Here is a 21,429-nt window from a genome sequence, read left to right as displayed (position 1 = left end):
GCTGGAGCAGGGAGATGGGGGGCTGATTTGCAGGGGGCACAGGACCGGTGGATACACCGAGGGATGGGGACTGGTTTGCAGGGGGGCTGGAGCAGGGAGATGGGGGGCTGGTTTGCAGGGGGCACAGGACGGGGGGATGCACCGAGGGACGGGAGGGGGGTTGCAGCGGGGACACTGCCTGGTGGGGTGGGGGACACAGGTACCGAGCGGGGACGGGCTGTGCCCGTTCGGGTCCGGAGCGCTCGAGCCTGGCCGGGCCGGGCCGGGCCGGGCCGGGGCGCGCGGCGGCGGCGGGCCGGGGGGAGCATGCGCGGCGGCGGGGCTGGGCTGGGCTGGGCGCGTGCCGCCCGGCGATGGGGGCCGGGGAGAAGCGGCGAGGGGGAGGAGGCTGGGCGCCGCGGCAGCTATTTGAGGGAAAGGCTCCGTTTGGCTGGGCTCAGTGCTGCCGGCCGCCCCGCTGAGAACGGCCCGGCTCAGCGCACCCGCGGCGGGGGAGGCGAGCGGGGAGGGGGCGCTCGGCCGCCCCGGCAGCGGGGGGAGGAGGAGGAGGAGGAGGAGGAGGAGGAGGGGGGGGCAGAGGTTGCTCGCCGCCGCTCGCCCTTCCCCGCTGCATCTTTCATGGCAACATGGCGATGCCGGCGCAGCCCCGCCGCGCGGCTCCCCTCGGCCCGCTCCTGCTGCTCCTGCTGCTGGCCGCCCCCGCCGCCCACGGCTACAGCTTCCCGCAGCACTACACGTGAGTACCGGCCCGGCACCCTGCTCCCTCGGGGCCAGGCGCGGGAGGGGGCTGGCGAGCGCCCGGGGCCGGCACCCTCCCGCGGTGCCCGTGGGGAGCGGCGGGGACAGGTGTCCGGGCGCCGTGGGCATAGCAGCTCCCCGGGTTTCAAAGAAGATGCCTCCGAAAGTGAGGTGTGGGGGGAGAGGGCCGCGTGCTCGGAGGGACAGGTGAAAGTTAATTAACGTAATGACCGCAGCTCCTCCCTGGCAAACTCTCTCATACACGCAGCGTGCGAAGGGATCGGGGGTAGCACCAGCGATGGGCTTTGAGTCTTGCCTTGCACGCCCCTCGGTATTGCAAGTGCGTGACTACCTGGAGTGTGTATGCAGGAGCAAAGATTGTTCTGTCTAGGTTATCAGGAGGTGACACTCCAGCAAGTTAATTCTTTTTAGGCGGTTCGTTTAGGCAGCCTTCTTTTTATTTTCTTCTAATAAGAAGTTTTAAAATCTTTGGTCTGAAATCTCTCCCCCCCCCCCCCCCCCCCCCCCCCCGGAAAATAGAAATAGACTGTAAGTTGCTAGAAGACTCAAACTTCACCAGTGCCTGGAGGTTTCTGTTTTTTTCTTTAATACAGTTATATAAATGTTAATTTATAGAGAGAGGAAGAAACAGAGGTTGCTTTTCTGGTTTACAGGTGCACAGTACAGCATCTGCAATCCAGGAGTGCCCGGTGGAGTTTAGTACAAACTAATAATAGCCTGTGGCTGTGGAACTATCAATCTGAGGATATTTGCCCCCTCTCTGAACTGACACAAATTGATTTTAGTCTGGTGAGACAAAATCAGAAAGCATATGGTTTTTTTGGGAGGAGGGAAAGGTGAGGTGGGGGGAAGGGTTGTAAAAGAAGACTGGAATTATATTTGCAGTTAGAGTTGGGAATTTTTGCTCTCTCACTTGTTCATTCCACAATGTGATAGCTGCAACCATTTTCCGTTCCGCAAATCCACCCAAAACCTTTCTGGAATGTGTTTTGAGATGCTACCATCTATGTTACAAGACATTAAGGGTTTGTGCCACAAAACGGGGAAAGCCAGGCTGTTCGGAGTAAAGGCTGACACTGTGTCCTTACGTTGTGCTTTTCTGAAGGTGGAGAAAGGTCTCAATGACATGGGTTAATAATGGCACTGTCACCCTTAACTTTGTTCTTGCCTCCCCGGATATTTGTTGCTTTGAGTCAAAATTTTTGTGGTATTTAAGCATCAGATTTTTTTATATATAGATTTTGACTTTTAGCTCATGCTTTTATGGAAATATTTGATGAAAGACTTTTTTAAATGAATGTAACTTACTGAAGGGCCAAAATATTTTTGAATGCATGTTTAGACTTGTGTTTAGGTCTTCTAAAAAGGAAGCTTATTAACATAATTATTTGAATTATTTATTTGGAATCATTATGGTCTATTGTGTTACTATCCTAGCACTCCATTCTAAAAGGCATAGTTAGCTGTGGTGTTTATTCGGCATCATACCACATCATAGAGATGACTCCAGAGCTGTTATGGAGCCCATTATAATTGTACTTCGGAGCCCACATGTTATTGACCTCTGATACTGAGCTGTTGATCTTTTTCTGTCAATCTGGCTGTCAAACATGCACACATGTTCCTCAGAATAAAACCTTGAGAGGTGTCTATTGCCGGGGTGTGTGTGGAATATGCCTGCACTGCATAGATAGCACATTTTTAGGGCCGGATCTTGCAACTACAACTCATGTGAGTAATTCTTACTCATGTGAGAAGTCTCATTGAAGTCAATGGGCCTAATTGTGGTGTTAATCCTTCATCACACTAGTAAGGTTTGTAGGGTTGGATCCTTACATTCAGAATCTGGGGGAAGGATGGAGAGGGAACCCAAAAAACATTGTTGAGATCTTGAAGTGTATCAGACCATATTATTTTCCAGATATCAGTTTTTAATTTAGAGTAATGTTTTTTCTGTCATAAAAGTTTAAACAAGGATCTTAAATCAGGAGACGTTTCTAGAGTACTATAATTTATTTTAAAAAATTGCTTCCCTCTTCCACCCAAATTGATTATTTAAATATTATTAAATTGCTCCTCTCTGCTATGCTAGGTTTTGGCTCACAGCAATTTTTTTCCAGACATGTTAAACTCCTGGCAAAACAGTGCTTAGTATAAGGTATGTTTCATTAGCAGCTTCAATAGAATGTCAGTGTTACCAGAATGGGCCTGATCCTGCATTGAATCAGTGGGAGTTTGACGTGTGCCAGGAATGTAAAACTGGTCCCAGTAATGACAATATATCGCTCAAACTTTTATAAAGCAGAAGGTTTGGCCCTAAAAGGGGCTTGTGTGAGTGTGTGTGCCTTTGCTGACAGAGGGCAGAAGGCAATTCTGGTTTATGCTGCATCTGAAGAAGAAAAGTATCGGAACTGAGACCTCAGCCAGGCCTGTTGTTGCTGTGTTATTTTATTCTCATTATGACCTGTTTTCTGAACCCGGGGGGAAAAAAGAAGTCGTGTGAGTATTGGATGATGATGAGGCATGATTGCTGGGCAGTAGGTTAATGCCCTGTAACATGTGGACTGTAATGCCTTATGTACGGTACTCTGGAGCTCTCAGGATTGTAACATCTGTCACTCAAGGAAAGAAATATTGAACAGAAGAAAACTGTTTGTGACAGTTACTGTTACACTCAAACTAAGCCCCTTCTCTGGCAGTTCCCCTTATTATAAGCCTCCCTCCCCCTCTTACCAGTCCAGCGATTGAAAAGACTTAATTTAAACCTGTAGCGCAGGTATAATTTTGGAGGATTCCTTTGTTCAAAACTAAATTGGATGCTAAATTCTTCCAATTATAAAACCAATTTTTTCTCTTCCATATATCAACAAAGAACAATATTGAGTTTTTATTAGAAACCCTTCTTATCTTTAGAGGTTTTCTGTGTGAGTTACTTAAGTTGTCTCCCTTTATAGGGTCCTCAGGAATGAGTCTGTTTTTGCAGACTCCCTAGAAATGTTTCATTATGACCTAGAGCAGCATGTGCAATGATTAGAACATTTTCCTTTTTTGGTGGGACGGGGGGGAAAATGGTTCTTTTTTTTTTTTTTTTTTTGAAAGTAGGAATTGCTTTCATTGTCTGTGGCAGTTCTGGATATTGGTTTCTGGTTCTGTCCCTGGTAAATAGTCAGTGTTCCATATTTTTCTCTCTCCTCCCGGGTAACATGGTTTTAATCATCTTATGCTGAGCTAAGGAAGGCTCAGCTCAGCAGTTGTCCAAAGGGAAATTTCTCATTGAGATTTAGAAAGCAAAATCCCCGATTGAAACAGACCCATTCAAGCAGGCGGGCTGGGCGGTGTCCACTTGACCGACTGATTTTCTTGTTATGGGTGGGCACGTGTGTGTATGTCGTGAACGAGATTAATGGCTCGGGGGGGGGGGGGGGAAGGGCTGCTGGTTGATGCTGATTTTTTTTTTCTTTTAAATACTTAGAGGCATCAGCTAGTTGGTGCTGGGTTGCAGTGAGATCCCTGCGAAGGCACAACATGAATTCCCTGATGGATTCTTCCTGATCATTGTTAGAATATAAAATGCATATTCTCTATAAATGCTGACCACTTAGGGGACTTTTCTCCTGTTGGTGCCTACGCCAAACTCCTGTTAATGGGAATTACACATGCATAACTGCTGGAGAATAGCCCATATATAAATTGTTACATAAACCCTGGAAACAGAGCAAGCCCATGCCTCACTCTGTGAACCTGCCATTTATCACTTGGACTTGAAAAAAGTTGCCATTGGCTAGAGAACGGTGACCCATTTTCTTCTTGTAGGGTGGCATGTGTGTTCGGAACCATTTTATCCCCCATGGTGAGAGTTGGCTGCTTAAGTCTCTTGCTGTGATAGCACATCTTGTTAGTTGTTTGGTTGTCAGAGGAGAGGAAGGATGGCCTCTCAGTTGAGGGGCTGGACTGGGATTCAGAGAGGTGGGCTCATTTGCTGGCCCTGCTACAGCCATTCCTCTATGAACTTGGGCAGCTGTCAAAAGTGGGCAGTGATATTTTTGTGAGATTTTTAATTTGAGATGCTGCAGGCCTCATTATCCGGAGCATTGAGAGCTCCATCTGAGGTTGCTGGAAGCTGCAGGTGTTCAGCACCTCTGAAAACCAGGAGTTTTTAGGTTGCCTCAAAACTGGCCATTTTGGTAAGTTTGGGCCTTAACCTCCTGATGTGCTTCAGTTCCCCATTCAGAAAACATTCATTTGCTATATTTCTCTCAGATGTTTGAAATCTCCTTTTCTTTCTCTTCCCCCTCTTGCCCCTTTTCCCAGACATCCCTTGCTCAGGGCTTGTGTCTGAAACAGCTGCATGTGAGTCCTTGTTCCTGACAGTGAAGCCACTATAGGAACCATGTCAGCCAGCATGTCAGAATGTGTGTCATTTCTGACCTGGCTCAGTCTTTAAACTCATTCTGCAGGATCCCTCACTAATAGGGCTCATTTTTTTTCTCTTAATGATCCTCTATGTTCTTCATTTTCTCAGTTCTGTTCCCATCTCAACCACTTTCAAACGTTCTTTGCCACAGCCACATTCCCTCTGGCAGAGAGGAGGCCAGGAAGGCAGTTCCCTTTGTACTGCTAAGCATCCTCCAGTATGGGTTGCTCATGGGTAATATTATGATGAGGGGTGTTTCTTGTTTATCTCCAATGGGTTAAATGCACCATGCTCCCTGCTTACGTGAACCCCCTTCATCATGATGCCCCTGGCTTGCTTCTTTCAGCCCTGGAAAGGTTTGTTTTGGTTTGTTTGTTTTTAATTTTTAAGGACTTCATTTTGGTCTTGTGTGTGAGGTTCCCACTTAAATCAACAGGGACCCTCCTGAGCGCTGGAGGGTAGAATTAATCCCTCTGAACCCACAATTGGGCCTAGTCCAGAGGCTCCATTCTGAGGAAACTGTTATTTCTGTGCAAAACTCCCTTAAAATTCCATTGAAGAAGGTCAGCTGCAGGCTAAATGGGAACTTGGGAGTTTATCCTCAATCAAGTCTATTGGCTTTTGGGCTTCAAAAGCCAGCAGAGTGCCCTTGAGGGTCTAGTGCTGGAGTGTATATTTACAGTACAACACTGTACATGTACAATAAAGAACACAACTTGGACAACAGCTTTGTTTTTTAAGTTGAAGATATAGCCAAGTAGGATGGGATTTTTTTAAAAACTCATTCTCAAGCAAGTACTCCTTGAATTAAATACTCTTCTAGGAAGCACACTGTCGGAACATTTAAATATATGCTTTCCTAAGAACCCTGGGAAAGCAAAATGTATTTCTTTAGCATATTTGTTTTCTTTCTTGGTGTCCGCAGTGGTTGGTTGGTGTAGAGTTGCTCCTGAGTTCTGGGCTATGCACTTTGGTTTGTTGTAGGGTTATACAGCACTGATAACCTGAATGGTATCGATTTCTTTGGAATGTGGTCATGGAGTTGGAAATGCACCAAACTGTTTTGAGGAAAGCACATGGGCAGAATTACTCACCAACTTTGACAACCTCCCTATCGTTGTTTTGGTGAGTCCTTATTTCACCAATCTTTTAATGCTGGTCAATACTGGAAGATATTAGTCAGATGATGAATATGCTGAGCATTTTCCCAGAGTGAAGAATTGGTTCTTTTGTCTGTAATTCATATGCCTGTTTACGTCCACTTCTGCATCCGTGTATCACTATGTTTAGCCAGATCGGTTGGAGTGAATGGGGGGATTGGGCTGCAGGACAGGAGACCCAGGCATATGAATCTGAATCAGGCCAGGCAAACATTGTGTGGTATGTGGTTTCCATATCCTGTCATGCACTCCATGCAAACCCTGGATCCTTTCCTGCAATTAGGAAAGTAAGCAGCTTCCTCTAAAGCTGCTTCTTAGTGAGCTAATGGGGGCACAAGAGACCAATGCATGCTGGACTGTCTCCTGTGGGAGACTCAAGTTCCCAGCATCAACCGAGCTGGGGATTGAAGGGAGTGAGGGATGAGGCCTGATCCTGTCTCTTCTGCATGGTCCCATCCCATGTCAGCAATCAAATTGTTGGCCTGGGCACTTAATGAGGATATAAAACCTTCAATGAAATGTAGCTGACTATGATAAAGCCATGGGCACTGCAGCCAAAACAGAGTGGAATTTGTGTATATATAATGAGCCAAATGCATTCGTAACTCCAGCAAAGTGAATGGAATTAAACTGAGGATGGATGGGGCCCAATGCATTTCTAGTGTGGATGTTTCTTGAGATCTGTCAGATTTCTCATGTAGAAGTTAAGGGGGAGAATTTTGGGGAGCTATCAGCTTCCATTGACTTTTATTAACTGGCTGTAATGGAGTTCCACCGTATCCGTATCTATTCAAATAAGGAGTCAAATTCTACTTTCTGTGGGCTAGATTCCCCTCTCACTAGCAGCAGTGCAATCTGGAGTAACACAGCTGAAATCAGTGACTTCAGATTTACATTGGTGCTGTTGAAATCAGAGTCTGTCTTACTGTCCCCTGCCGCATGGATGACTTTTTTTGGGGGGGGAGGAAGTTGTCCATTGTGAACTACTGGATTTTGCCAATTAGCGAGTAAATGAACAAGCATGATAGAGAACCAAGGATAATGCATTTCAAAATGCATGTTAATTTACCTGCCGAGGATTGTCTATCTCTAATTTATTTATGAGCCTTCACAGCATGCTAGTGAATGTTCCGCAGTAAATTTTGTAAACGTAATGAAGTCTTAGCTTATATTTCTAAGAAGTTGCGGGAGTGTGTGAGGGGATGAGAATGGGAGACCACAGTTTCCATGTGCAAATGATGAGGTGTGCAGCAAAATGAAGTGCAAATTAGTGAGATTACACTGTGCATCAGAGCAAAAATCACTGTGGGGTTAGAAATATAATTGCAATTTATGCTGGGAGGAAAGAACACAAATCAAATGCCCTAAAGACTTGGAGTCTCTTATCCATGAATAATAGTTACTCATGTGAGTAGTCTTAAACTCAGTGGGATTACTCACTCCAGTAAGAGTTATTTCCATGACTAAGGGCTGGAGTATCAAGCCTCGGAATTGCCTATAAATTGGCTAGATAAAGCTTTGTGTCTGCTTTTTGTGTGTCATATTGACAGTTGGAGGGCTGGCAGGTGGGACCACATCAACGTATTGCAGAAGAAGTGAGTAAGGTTAGTGGGGGGGGAAAAGGGTTCTGTTGCATCAGGCAATGTATAATGTTTCAGCTGCGTTGGAAGCTCCTGTTCCAATGAACTACATGTGGTTTCAGGCACTAGCATGCTTGGTTGTGCTGGGCTGGTACGTAGAAGGAAGGGCTGCGTGTAGTGCTAAGTGAGGAGACCGTTTGGCTGTACAATGGTGCCTGCTCAAGGTTACCCAGGGAATCCAAGCCCGAAGGGGAGAGTGCTGAGTATGTATCAGCCAGCAATCATCTTGAAGCTCTCCTCTGGCAGGAACTAACTGGCCATCTCGGTTCCCAACATCCCCCAGTTCAGAGCCGACACTCCATGATGCGGCAGGCCTGGCATGGGTTTGCACTGCAGCTGCCTCCGCATACCTGACTTTTTGATTAAAAAGAAGCATCGTAAGTCCCAGTTTCTTTAGTTCCTTGGCCTTCCTGCACACAAACAGATTTGCCCCTTAAACTGTTAAATTGGTGGAAAGAATTGGGAGAGAGTGTGAATCCATCTCCACTCAAGTGACAAACGAAGAAATTATGTTCTCTCTCTCTCTCTCTCGTGTGTGTATATATAATATATGACTTGTTTCAACAAATTCCAGAACCAGCCCCCAGAACACTCCTTCAATAGCAAGACACCGATCTGCTTTGAAATCAGACTTTGTTTCTTACCCAGGGGGCATTTTATATACACCCCAGCCTGGTACAAGAGGTCTAGAGCCTTTGTTTCTACTCGGAGTGGCTGGTGTCAGCTTTATTAATCACCTGGAGCATAGCAGCTGACTCACTTATAACGCTCCCTCTGAATCAATGAAACTCTTGTAGCTAGGTCCTCAGGTTCATAAGCTTTGCATAAATCTCTTCAGAATGGTCAAATGGTCACCTAGTTAGGGGCTTGGTGCAGTGACAGGAAGAGATAAAGTCCCTTGTTCCTAGTTAGGTTTTTTTGCTGCTGTAAAACAGAGACTGAGGAATAAAAAAGTGAGGAAGAAGCTAAGCAGAGCACCTAAGATACAATTGTATCAGGTGTTGAATGTTCAGCCAAATTCTGGGCTATGTGTGGCTGAGCCTCTTTTACTGCTCTATAATGAACTCAGCAGAGCTAGGAGGAGCCAAAGTACCATTTCCTCATGTCTGATGTAGCCTTATAAATTAGAGCCATATACTTGAGCATTCACCGCTGATAACATATTTCTTGTGCTGGGGCGGGGGTGGGGGAAGAGAATAAAACAATGCATCTGCACTTCCACTCGGGAGAATAAGGCCTGTGTGCTGGCAGGGGCTCTGCAGGGGGACAAGAAGCCCTTTCCGAAGGTAATGGTAAACCTTTTTGCAGCCCATCGCGCATAGCAGGGAAAAAAAGGTTGGAGGAAACTGCATTTAATTATTCAAGGCCTGCAGGCCAAAGAGAGGTCTGTGAGCCTCCAACCAGTTAGAGATGTATCACAGCTTCAGAGAGGGTTCTGTGCTTTCCCTTCCCACCCAGCCCTTGCCACGAAACTGGGTATAAAAATCAATGCCTTCCCTCCACGTTATGTACCTCTTAGTTTTTATTTATTCTCTCTTTGTTTTGCCTGGGAATCTTAATAATTGTAGATCAGTGACCGAGCCGATGACATTGCTCTGCCTGCCATGGAATGACAGCCATTTCAAGAGCACAGGGAGGGAGTGAATCAACATTAGCCCCGCTCCCCAAACACAGCAGGCTATTTTATCGTTGCAGTTGAACCATCCTGTCTGTGTCGCTGTGTAGCAGAATTCACCATCTTCGGTCTCCCAGGCTATTTTTTGCTGTAGAAGCATGTTCTTTGCAGGGGGAGGGCCATCCAAGTGTTTTCAAGGTTTGCGGCCAAATTTATCCTTAGTGCAGCTCTGCTAAAGGCAGTGGAGTTAGCTCTGGAATGAACTTGTGCTTTTGGCTCCATTTTTAAAGAGGATGGAGGTTGTAGTTTTTTCTGTCTTGATTTTTATGTTGGTGTGAAGGAAAGAAACACACATAATTTGCATACTTTCATGTAGCTTCAGTACCTCACCACTTATTCCTAGGCAGCCTTATCTATCCCCTCCCCACACATGTGACCTGATGTCAGATGCCTTGTAGATGTTTTTGACACAAACGCCAACTTTCCTCCCCTTGCCCCAAGACTGAATGGAGCACCTCTGTCATTCTTTTTTTACTATCTCTGTTGGCCTTGGAAATGAGCTGTCTTGACTCAGTTTCTCTTTGGAGAGAAATATAATCAGCTCTGCTTCTTATTCACTATCTTGAGGGCCTGATGAGGATTTTGGGCAGCGTTCTCACCCCAGTGAGGCAGTGCTTATGGTTAAGGTGGTCCAAGCTGAGGCAGCATTTCTTTTACCTGCCTTTCCTTGCTCTTTTAACCAGGCATCCTGCAGGGTGAAATGGAGCTGTAATGCCACTCTGTGGCCAGTTGTGAAAGGATGCATGAGAGCCAAGGTCTGACACAGGGTCTGATTTCACCATCATGCCTGCTGAGATAAATGGTTTCTTTTCCCTCTCCCCTTGCACTGTGCTGTCTTGTACACCGTACCATTCTGACAACCCTGTTTGTACCTCATTTGCCTCAGAAGGTACTATTTTATCTTGTCTGGGATCAGACTGAATACTCCGGCCAATATGCTGTGTGGAGAATTGCCAATAGTGATGCTGGTGAGTTAGAATCTTTTCCCCCTCCCCCCTTCCTTCCTGACATCTTTCAAAGTAGAGTCTTGCACTGGCAGTTCAAGCTGTTTATGAATGTGATTACATGCACTGAAAGGAGCTTCTTTTTTGCAAGAGCCACTTAATAAATGTCACTTGTTTGGTGGCTTTCAGGCAACTGAGTGTGTGGCCTTCTCATCAGGGAGTGAGCCTTTTATATTGTGTGAGAGCATAGTTAAGTGGTGGATGAATGGATGTGCCCATGGCCAGAGTCAATATTTTTTTTTTGTATGATAGGTTGTACACCCTATTGACTTTCTTCTCTAACTGAATTTACCCATTCATGTAGCCATACCGCATAGCATTTGTGACCTCTGCTTATCTTATGAGAGTTAGATGTTGACAACACATGGATGGGAGACCCCTCCCAAAGATAACCAGGCAGGAAGAGGTGTTGATGATTTAGCAAATTGCTTTATCCCTGACTCAGGAGGACAAGTGCGATATCCCAATGTGGTGTTGGGGAAGGGGAGTTGCTGTGTGCCTGAAGGGGTGCTGTCTCAGATGTTATTATGGAAACTAAGGCCCTGACTGTATAATTTTAATCTGCCAGCTTAAATTCCTGCTCCTGTTTAAGTGGGTGCAGAATGTGTCTTCATTGCCTGGCGCTAAAACTGTTGTATACAGAATGGCAGCTGCATTTCGGGGGTGATATTTATAAGTGTAAAGTTTGAAGTTGTCTAAAGCATTTGAAGGTTGCGAGAAGTGCAATATGATTCAATAAATAAATCCAAATTCAGCAGGCAAAACATGTAATATTCTGAATCATGTATTAAATATTTTTGGCAAATCTTGTGAATGAAGTCAGTGCTGTCCTCATTTGGGTCACAGCAATGAAACATGTCATTGTAACAGTGGGAATAAAAGGAATGAGGCTTTCTCTGCTGTCACTGTACTTGGACTTAGTATTTCAGGATTGATCATTTGTATATAGTGTGGTGGTTGTATTAGTGGTCTGAGCCAACAGTTAATTTTGAACTCTGAGCGTGACCCTGAAGAGTGTGTGCAGATCTTAGCTGTTGATGGGGAAAATGGCTTGACATATATTGTATAGCCCTCTTTGTTGAAAATGCTCAAGTTGCTTGTCCTAGTTATGCTTCTGGAAAATGAGAGCAGTGTGATACCATGGCTTAGCAGGATGGATATGTCTGGGAAATGCATTGCAGCTTGACCTTGAATTTGAAAAACCCATGCAAAGACCATTGTGCCAAATTCATCCCTGGCCTCCCTCCACTTGCTTTAGTGGAATCCCTCTGGGGGGATAAACTTGGCCCATTTTGTTCTGTGCTATCTTGTGGCCGTTCCTATTTTCCCACCTACTGTTTTTTTTCAGTATAGATCTTCAGGGGCTCTTGTGATTTTGTATGACTTTGGTGAAAGGTGACTGGTTGTCAGCTCTGTTAGTGGCATGGCCAGGTCCCCAGTGGAGCTGCAGCTGTTTACACCAGCTAAAGAGTTGATTTCTATGACTCAGTCCTGCCCTTTTGAGTAGGTGGATAGTTCTATTTTCAGGTCCCATTTCATTTTGCCCCCCTCTGCTGAAGTATGAGCACCTACATGTCTTTCACTCAGGCCAGGCCAGGGCTTTATAAAGCCGCAAAGCTCCCTGGTCGCTTGTGCGCGAACAGGGGCTGCTAACAGGGAGTTTCGCAAGGGAGTTTAGAAGGGGAGTGGGAAGGGAGCGGGAGTCCCTCGCCAGCCGTAACCCCTTCCCTGTGGCCCCCCCCTAAAATCCTAAAACCTATAAACCAAACTACATTCCAAAACTACTTTCCTTAAACCACCCTTTCACTAACTAGGAGACAATGCAGGCAGAAGCCCAGCAGCAGAGTGGGGGCTATCCAGTTTATTGCACTGACTGTCGCATGTATGATTACCTGCCCTGTGGGCGGGTGGCGTATGTGTGCAGTCAGTGCAAGGAGCTCCTGGCCCTCAGAGACCATGTACGGACTTTGGAGGCCAGGGTGGCGGAACTGGAGGAGCTGAGAGAGGCAGAGAGGTATGTTGATGAGGCTTTCCGGGACACTGTAGAATTGTCCCACCTCCGCTTAGACAGCTCCTGTGCTGTTGAGGAGGAAGAAGGGCCCAGGGAAGTAGAGCAGTCAATGGGAGCAGAGGGAAACCTTCCCGTAGTTGGGACCCTCCTTCCAGATGGTGCTGGGGTTGCCTCTCGCACTGAGGTTGCCTCTCTGGGGGAGGGAACTCCAGTTTCTAGAAAAAGGCAGGTGTTAGTAATGGGAGATTCGATTATTAGAAATGTAGATAGCTGGGTCTGTGATGACCGGGAGAACCGTATGGTGACTTGTCTGCCTGGTGCGAAGGTTGCGGATCTCTCGAGGCATCTAGATAGACTTATGTGTAGTGCTGGGGAGGAGCCGGTGGTCGTGGTACATGTAGGTACCAATGACATAGGGAAGGGTAGGAGAGATGTCCTGGAAGCCAAATTTAGGCTGCTAGGGAAGAGACTGAAATCCAGGACGTCTATGGTGGCATTTTCAGAAATGCTCCCGGTTCCACGCGCAGGGCCAGGTAGGCAGGCAGAGCTTCAGAGTCTCAATGCGTGGATGAGACGATGGTGTAGAGAGGAGGGGTTCACGTTCATTAGGAACTGGGGAAACTTCTGGGATGGGGGGAGCCTATACAGGAGAGATGGGCTCCACCTAAACCAAAGTGGAACCAGACTGCTGGCACTAAACATTAAAAAGGTTGTAGAGCGGTTTTTAAACTAGGAGATGGGGGGAAAGCTGACTGCTGCAGAGGAGCGTGTGGATCGGACACAGACTTCTCTTAGGAGAGAGTCTGATGATAGAGAATCTCCAGGTTATAGTCAGGAGCAGAGGAATGAGAAGTATAATGTAAGGGCCGGATCAGATGATAAACAGTCACATAAAAAAGAATCTGGCACATCAGAAAAAGGCAGGCTAATAAACAGGGACAAGTTTTTAAAGTGCTTGTACACAAATGCCAGAAGTCTAATAATAAGATGGGTGAACTAGAGTGCCTTGTGATAAAGGAGGATATAGATATAATAGGCATCACAGAAACCTGGTGGACTGAGAGCAATCAATGGGACACAATCATTCCGGGGTACAAAATATATCGGAAGGACAGAACAGGCCGTACAGGGGGAGGAGTGGCACTATATGTTAAAGAAAGTGTAGATTCAAATGAAGTAAAAATCTTAAGCGACTCCACAGGTTCCATAGAGTCTCTATGGATAGAAATTTCATGCTCTAGTAAAAATATAACAGTAGGGATCTATTATCGACCACCTGACCAGGACAGTAATAGTGATGATGAAATGCTAAGGGAAATTAGAGAGGCTATCAAAATTCAGAACCCAATAATAGTGGGAGATTTCAATTATCCCCATATTGACTGGGAACATTTCACTTCAGGACGAAATGCAGAGATAAAATTTCTCGATACTTTAAATGACTGCTTCATGGAGCAGCTGGTACGGGAACCCACAAGGGGAGAGGCGACTCTAGATTTAATCCTGAGTGGAGCGCAGGAGCTGGTCCAAGAGGTAACTATAGCAGGACCGCTTGGAAATAGTGACCATAATACAATAGCATTCAACATCCCTGTGGTGGGAAGAACATCTCAACTGCCCAACACTGTGGCCTTTAATTTCAAAAGGGGGAACTATACAAAAATGAGGGGGTTAGTTAGACAAAAGTTAAAAAGTACAGTGACTAAAGTGAAATCCCTGCAAGTTGCGTGGGCCCTTTTTAAAGACACCATAATAGAGGCCCAACTTCAATGTATACCCCAAATTAAGAAAAACAGTAAAAGTACTAAAAAAGAGCCACCGTGGCTTAACAACCATGTAAAAGAAGCAGTGAGAGATAAAGACTTCCTTTAAAAAGTGGAAGTCAAATCCTAGTGAGGCAAATAGAAAGGAGCACAAACACTGCCAACTTAAGTGCAAGAGTGTAATAAGAAAAGCCAAAGAGGAGTTTGAAGAACGGCTAGCCAAAAACTCCAAAGGTAATAACAAAATGTTTTTTAAGTACATCAGAAGCAGGAAGCCTGCTAAACAACCAGTGGGGCCCCTTGATGATCAAAATTCAAAAGGAGCGCTTAAAGACGATAAAGTCATTGCGGAGAAACTAAATGGATTCTTTGCTTCAGTCTTCACGGCTGAGGATGTTAGGGAGATTCCCAAACCTGAGCTGGCTTTTGTAGGTGACAAATCTGAGGAACTGTCACAGATTGAAGTGTCACTAGAGGAGGTTTTGGAATTAATTGATAAACTCAACATTAACAAGTCACCGGGACCAGATGGCATTCACCCAAGAGTTCTGAAAGAACTCAAATGTGAAGTTACGGAACTATTAACTAAGGTTTGTAACCTGTCCTTTAAATCGGCTTCGGTACCCAATGACTGGAAGTTAGCTAATGTAACGCCAATATTTAAAAAGGGCTCTAGGGGTGATCCCGGCAATTACAGACCGGTAAGTCTAACGTCGGTACCGGGCAAATTAGTTGAAACAATAGTAAAGAATAAAATTGTCAGACACATAGAAAAACATAAACTCTTGAGCAATAGTCAACATGGTTTCTGTAAAGGGAAATCGTGTCTTACTAATCTATTAGAGTTCTTTGAAGGGGTCAACAAACATGTGGACAAGGGGATCCGTGGACATAGTGTACTTAGATTTCAAGAAAGCCTTTGACAAGGTCCCTCAACAAAGGCTCTTACGTAAATTAAGCTGTCATGGGATAAAAGGAAAGGTCCTTTCATGGATTGAGAACTGGTGAAAGGACAGGGAACAAAGGGTAGGAATTAATGGTAAATTCTCAGAATGGAGAGGGGTAACTAGTGGTGTTCCCCAAGGGTCAGTCCTAGGACCAATCCTATTCAATGTATTCATAAATGATCTGGAGAAAGGGGTAAACAGTGAGGTGGCAAAGTTTGCAGATGATACTAAACTACTCAAGATAGTTAAGACCAAAGCAGATTGTGAAGAACTTCAAAAGATCTCACAAAACTAAGTGATTGGGCAACAAAATGGCAAATGAAATTTAATGTGGATAAATGTAAAGTAATGCACATTGGAAAAAATAACCCCAACTATACATACAACATGATGGGGGCTAATTTAGCTACAACGAGTCAGGAAAAAGATCTTGGAGTTATCATGGATAGTTCTCTGAAGATGTCCACGCAGTGTGCAGAGGCAGTCAAAAAAGCAAACAGGATGTTAGGAATAATTAAAAAGGGGATAGAGAATAAGACTGAGAATATATTATTGCCCTTATATAAATCCATGGTACGCCCACATCTCGAATACTGTGTACAGATGTGGTCTCCTCACCTCAAAAAAGATATTCTAGCACTAGAAAAGGTTCAGAAAAGAGCAACTAAAATGATTAGGGGTTTAGAGAGGGTCCCATATGAGGAAAGATTAAAGAGGCTAGGACTCTTCAGCTTGGAAAAGAGAAGACTAAGGGGGGACATGATAGAGGTATATAAAATCATGAGTGATGTTGAGAAAGTGGATAAGGAAAAGTTATTTACTTATTCCCATAATACAAGAACTAGGGGTCACCAAATGAAATTAATAGGCAGCAGGTTTAAAACAAATAAAAGGAAGTTCTTCTTCACGCAGCGCACAGTCAACTTGTGGAACTCCTTACCTGAGGAGGTTGTGAAGGCTAGGACTATAACAATGTTTAAAAGGGGACTGGATAAATTCATGGTGGCTAAGTCCATAAATGGCTATTAGCCAGGATGAGTAAGAATGGTGTCCCTAGCCTCTGTTCGTCAGAGGATGGAGATGGATGGCAGGAGAGAGATCACTTGATCATTGCCTGTTAGATTCACTCCCTCAGGGGCACCTGGCATTGGCCACTGTCGGTAGACAGATACTGGGCTAGATGGACCTTTGGTCTGACCCGGTACGGCCTTTCTTATGTTCTTACGTTCTCCTCTCATGTGTGCATCCTTGGTTCCCTCTCCTATGCCTAGTTCTCCCCTACATAACTCTCTTCCTTTTAGTGTGTTTGCTATAATGTTTGCACTTCAAAATGAATGACTAGCTCAGGTGAAACAGATGTATTAGTTGACATGACAAGGTCAGGCATTAAGTCAATAGCAGATCTAGGAATAGAACTCAGGCCATATAATTCCCAGATATCTGCTCCTCCCAATGGACAAGGCACCTTCTCTTGGACTTGGTGCATCTCGTTTTATATACCGATGTTCTGTGAGTAGAGACGTGGCTAGGAGAGTTTGACCTCTAAGGAAGAATCCCTCTTTCCCTGTCTTGGGGTGGATGGGAATTGTCCTTGTGGAATCCAGACTCTGGGGGCCAGACTCTGGCAAGCTCTTTGGCACCAAAGCAAGGCGCTTAATGTATGCTTGAACGGGGCTGTTTCTCTGAGGAGTTGAGAGAAGAGTTGAAGGAATTGCTGCCAATTGCTCAACGTGCCATAACATCAGGTGTTTGAAAATTAAAGGGGTTCATTCTGCAGCATAATCCATAGTATGTGTGGCTGCTTGTGCTGTGGAAATTATGGCCAGGCAACTGTCCCAAGAAAGCGCTCTTTTAAAATTACATTTTTGTGCTGACAGTGCACCAACTTCTGTCTGTATAAGGCTTGTGTATCTTGGCTCCTAAAGGCAGAGCTAGCTCTTGGGGAAGCCTCAGCACAACTCCTCTCTCATCCCACAAATATTTACCCCTTAGCATGTCTCCCATGATCTCTTCTGAACATTTGCAACTCGGGGTGAAAGTGTGTGTGTTGGAGAGAGAGAGAATTCTAGAGGCCATTAGCCTGGGTAATTTACATGCTTCTTGAGCCTGTGCCTAGGGAAATATATTTCACAGGTAATTTCAAATCTTGTGGCGTGTGGAAGAAATCATTATTCTAAATAGAAAGGGGTTGATGATGTCATAAGACCCATCAAGAGTGCCACATTAAAACTGGTTTTGTCTTCTAGGAGAAAAAACCACAAAAAAAACCCCTCTGAATATTCTCTGCACAAGCTTTTTGGTTGCCTGCAAACAAGAATTTTGATTTCATAAATGAGTATTGGCAGTGAAAAGAAAAAAAGTGAATTATCTTTGGTTCCCCGGTTTCTATTGTGCATGCATGTGTGTGCATGTGTTCAGGTTGGTAAGCACGGCAAGTGCCTTGGGGTGTCACTGTCTGTGGGAGCATCCTTCCTTCTGAATTGATTGCTGCCTCCTTAAGTGGTATGTCTATGCTGCAAGTAAAAGTATACCTACTCGTGCTAGCTTTAAGCTAGCTAGCATGGGTAACAACAGTAGTGTAGACGTAGTAGCATGGGCTTCAGAGCTGCCCGAGTATAAGCACACTGGGTACGTTTTCCGGTTGCTAGCACATGCTGCCACATCTACACTATTGTTGTTACGTGTACTTGCTAGATTAAAGTTAGCAGGGGTATGTCTGTCCAGGCTACAGACTTAACTTCACTTGCAGGGTAAATGTACCCTTTTGAGGCTTGAGCACAGAATTGGGAATCTGGAATTCTTGGGTTCTAGTCCTGGCTCTGCCTTTGACTGGCTCTGTGGACACGGGCAAGTTACTTAACCTCTGTGCCTCAGTGTTCCCTCTCTGTAAAAACGGCAAGAATAATCACCTGTGTATTATGGGGATGGCCTAGTTAATGCTGAACAGCTCTGTAACAAGACTGTCCAATGACGTTACCTTTGTAAATGTCTCTCAGCCAGAGTCCTTAAGCAGTCCCAGAGGGGGTCTGGCAGATCAGAATTGAGGCAGGGCTGTGGTTGCATCACCTGTTTAATGCTGCTGAAGTGTTTCGGGAAGCAGACACAACTTTACCATTTTTTCCCTGCCTTCTCCCCTTCTTCCTTCACTGTTCCTAAGCTCTAAAATGTACAGGAGAGTGGCTTCTTTAAATGAAAGGACCAGCTGTAGCACTGATCTAGTTCTTCCCCAGGCTTCATAGGGCAAGCTGGGTTTTGTGTTGTCACTGAAGGGAAACTAGATTGTATTCAGTTGTGTTATGTGAGCCATGTGCTTGAGGTTGGGGGGTCTGTGACCAGCTAATGCTGTAATTTGGCCCCTCATGTTATGCAGCACCGATGGATGAGGTGGTATTGTGATAAAACCAGACACAGCTTTATGCTTCCAGAGTGTGCACCTTACACTGGTGCTGATTGGATCCAAAGGTACTGGAGGCAGCTCTTAGGCATGAATCATAAAGCACTGAGATAATGGCATAAAGTGCAATCAATTAATTGTTAAAAGTGCTTTTTCTCCTCCTTTTCCCTTGAGTGCATTGCTGAAAAGGAACATCCAACATGCAGCTTCTGTGAACGAGGTAGCCTGCATGTAAAAATGACAGGGTCCTGCATGTTTGGCTATCGAGAGATCCATTGAGTGAGCATCACTAAGTGCTTTATAATAACAATGATTATACCACCCTCTCTCTTTATGCCACTCCTATTGTGGCCCAGGAATTCCTCAAGTGGAGTAATGGTGGGGAGAGGGGTTTTAACTTAATACATATCTAGTGAAAATGGTGCCCAGAAAGCCCTAGAGACATGTATATAATGCTGTGCCAGTCTACTTCAACCAGCCTAGGAGAAGGTGGGTTAATGCAGTTAGAAGCCGAGGAGCAGTGGAAATGGTGTGGCTGAATGTTTCTCATATTCGCAGGCCCTCGCAGAAGAGGTGAATGATACTTTTGCTTGGCCAGGGGTGAAGTTGTAGATTCCAACTTACTTCAGGCCCAACTCAGCACCAGCTAGCCATCAGGCTTACTGTAACTGAATATCATTGAACCTTTCAAGGTGGCCTGTGTTTTAAAGACCTAAGTAATCACTGCAGAGAGCCCAGTGTAGGTTAGCTGAGACATTAGGGGGAATGATGTAGGGAATGGCCCTGCAGCATGCTGGGGTCAGGAAGGGGGATGCAACTGGTCTCTTTCAGTCCTACCGTCTGCTGCTTAATAGCTTTTCACTTTGGAATGTATTCCTTGCCATAAGTGTCTTGTGGTAAGATACTCCAGCACAGAGCAGTGATCCCCTTGGTGGGCTCTTTCTAGCCCGGAGTTGTGGCCGTGCTTACAAATCCTGATTGCCATGAGCCCCATTATCTACTAAACAGGGTCTGCCCCACACCCTGTAAACTAGACATTGTGGAAATGAGGACAAGTGTAAGCTCTGTTTAAAATCGTATTCCAGCAGGCAGTGGAGGGTTGTTCCTTACAGTCCATTCCCCAATGTGTGGATCAGTCCAGTTTCCTAAATGAGCCAAGCCAGGGGACTTCTACCATTTCTCTTAGGGGAGACTGTTTGCATACTCCAATATATTTTCTTCTCAAGAAGTTGTTTCTATGAGGTGTGGAGGATGTTTAGACTCCTCCATTCTCCTAAGGGCCAATGACCTTCGTCATGTTGGGACCCTGCATAGAAAGGGTGGGAACACGGCGATGCAGCTGCATTATAGCTCTCTTGTGGTTTTTATCATCACATCACCAAGCAATGTCCAGGTGCCAGGGTGCAAACATTCTGATGGTGAGATGCTGCAGAAGAAGTTGACTCTCAGAACATGGTTAGGAGATAGTCTAGCATCCTTTGTCACCAGAGCCCAGACAAAGAGCATCTGAGTTCTTGCCAACTCTGGCTATGTCGGTCTGATTGCTGTGCTAGTTTTCCAAGCTGTGGAGCATGTGTTCTGGTCCCCAGCTGGGTGCTGGAATCCCATGAGCTGCTTCATGGAAACTGGGACTGCTCTTCTTTAGGCAGCTTTGCTTTCCATCTGATGTTCATTTCCTGGAACAAACGAGAACTGCAATGATCTCCCCCACCCCTCCCTGTTGCCTCCCAAGAGAGCCATGAATTATACACAATAAACAAATAAATCAGTGTGTCTGTCATTACATCATAAAGTCAGTTAATTCATGCTGCTAGCAGAAGCTTTGGACCTGTTCTCACCTTGCACTGGTTGATGGGATCTCTTCAACCCCTCCATCCTCATAATGACTGAAAGACGTAGCAGCTGAAAGAGTGGTGAAACAGCCGAGATAGCGGTGGCACAGAGGGAGGTGTTAATGTAAACCATTGTGCACCTAGCTGGTTGAATGGTGATGCATGGACGTTGTCAGTCATGAGGGCTTGATGGGGAGTGAAAATTACGAGAGGATGTGTTGGGTGAACTTCCTTCAGGCAATAAATAGTTTTATAAAACTGACACCTATTCCCTTATTTATTAAAGCAGTATCTTGCAGCTCTTCAGTTCTGTTACAGGCTTTAAGAGTTCAAGGGTGTGGTTCCAATCTCACTGTAAAACAGTAGAAACTTCACCAATTTCTGTACAGTTACTCCTGATTTACACTAGTGTAGGTGTGATCAAGGCTTTTGGAAAGAGGGGGGGGGGGGGAGAGAGAGAGAGACTTGCTGTTTTGGCATTGGTTTAACTTCTCCGTGCCTTGGCTGAGGATAACCTGCCTTGCACCTCACCTGCATGATTCTGCTCTCACTGAAACAACTGTAACCCAGTGTTGCTACAACATAATGTCAGGTTCTGAGAGTCTGTGAGGCTTAGTTCTTTCATGGTTGAAAAGGACTTTGGGATCCTCTGGTGGAAGAACTGCAAAATAATGTTGCTAAAATTCCAGTGCCCTTCATGTGATGGCTGCATTTCCAAATGGTCACATAATGAAGAAACCCACTCTGAGATTGATAGTGACTGGTTTGGGGAGCCTCATGCTGCAATTGCCTTCCCCTCTGCCTCACTGTCTGCAAAAGATTTCCTGTGG

General features: G+C 45.4%; 1 protein-coding gene across 2 annotated transcripts in view; it reads left to right on the top strand.

The window, feature by feature from the left end:
- Positions 1-580: 580 nt before the first annotated feature.
- CACNA2D2 (calcium voltage-gated channel auxiliary subunit alpha2delta 2) overlaps positions 581-21,429 on the top strand; it is a 643,579-nt gene continuing 622,730 nt past the window's right edge. For both annotated transcript variants that reach the window (XM_039547175.1, XM_039547174.1), the window contains exon 1: positions 581-736. In XM_039547175.1, coding sequence (XP_039403109.1) covers positions 627-736 — 110 coding nt within the window. In that variant the 5' untranslated portion in view covers positions 581-626. The remainder of the gene's footprint in view (positions 737-21,429) is intronic.

Source organism: Mauremys reevesii, linkage group 7, assembly GCF_016161935.1.
Source record: "Mauremys reevesii isolate NIE-2019 linkage group 7, ASM1616193v1, whole genome shotgun sequence".
Classification (NCBI taxonomy): Eukaryota; Metazoa; Chordata; order Testudines; family Geoemydidae; genus Mauremys; species Mauremys reevesii.
Note: the sequence above shows the minus strand (reverse complement) of the source record. Positions and strands in the feature narration are given on the sequence as shown.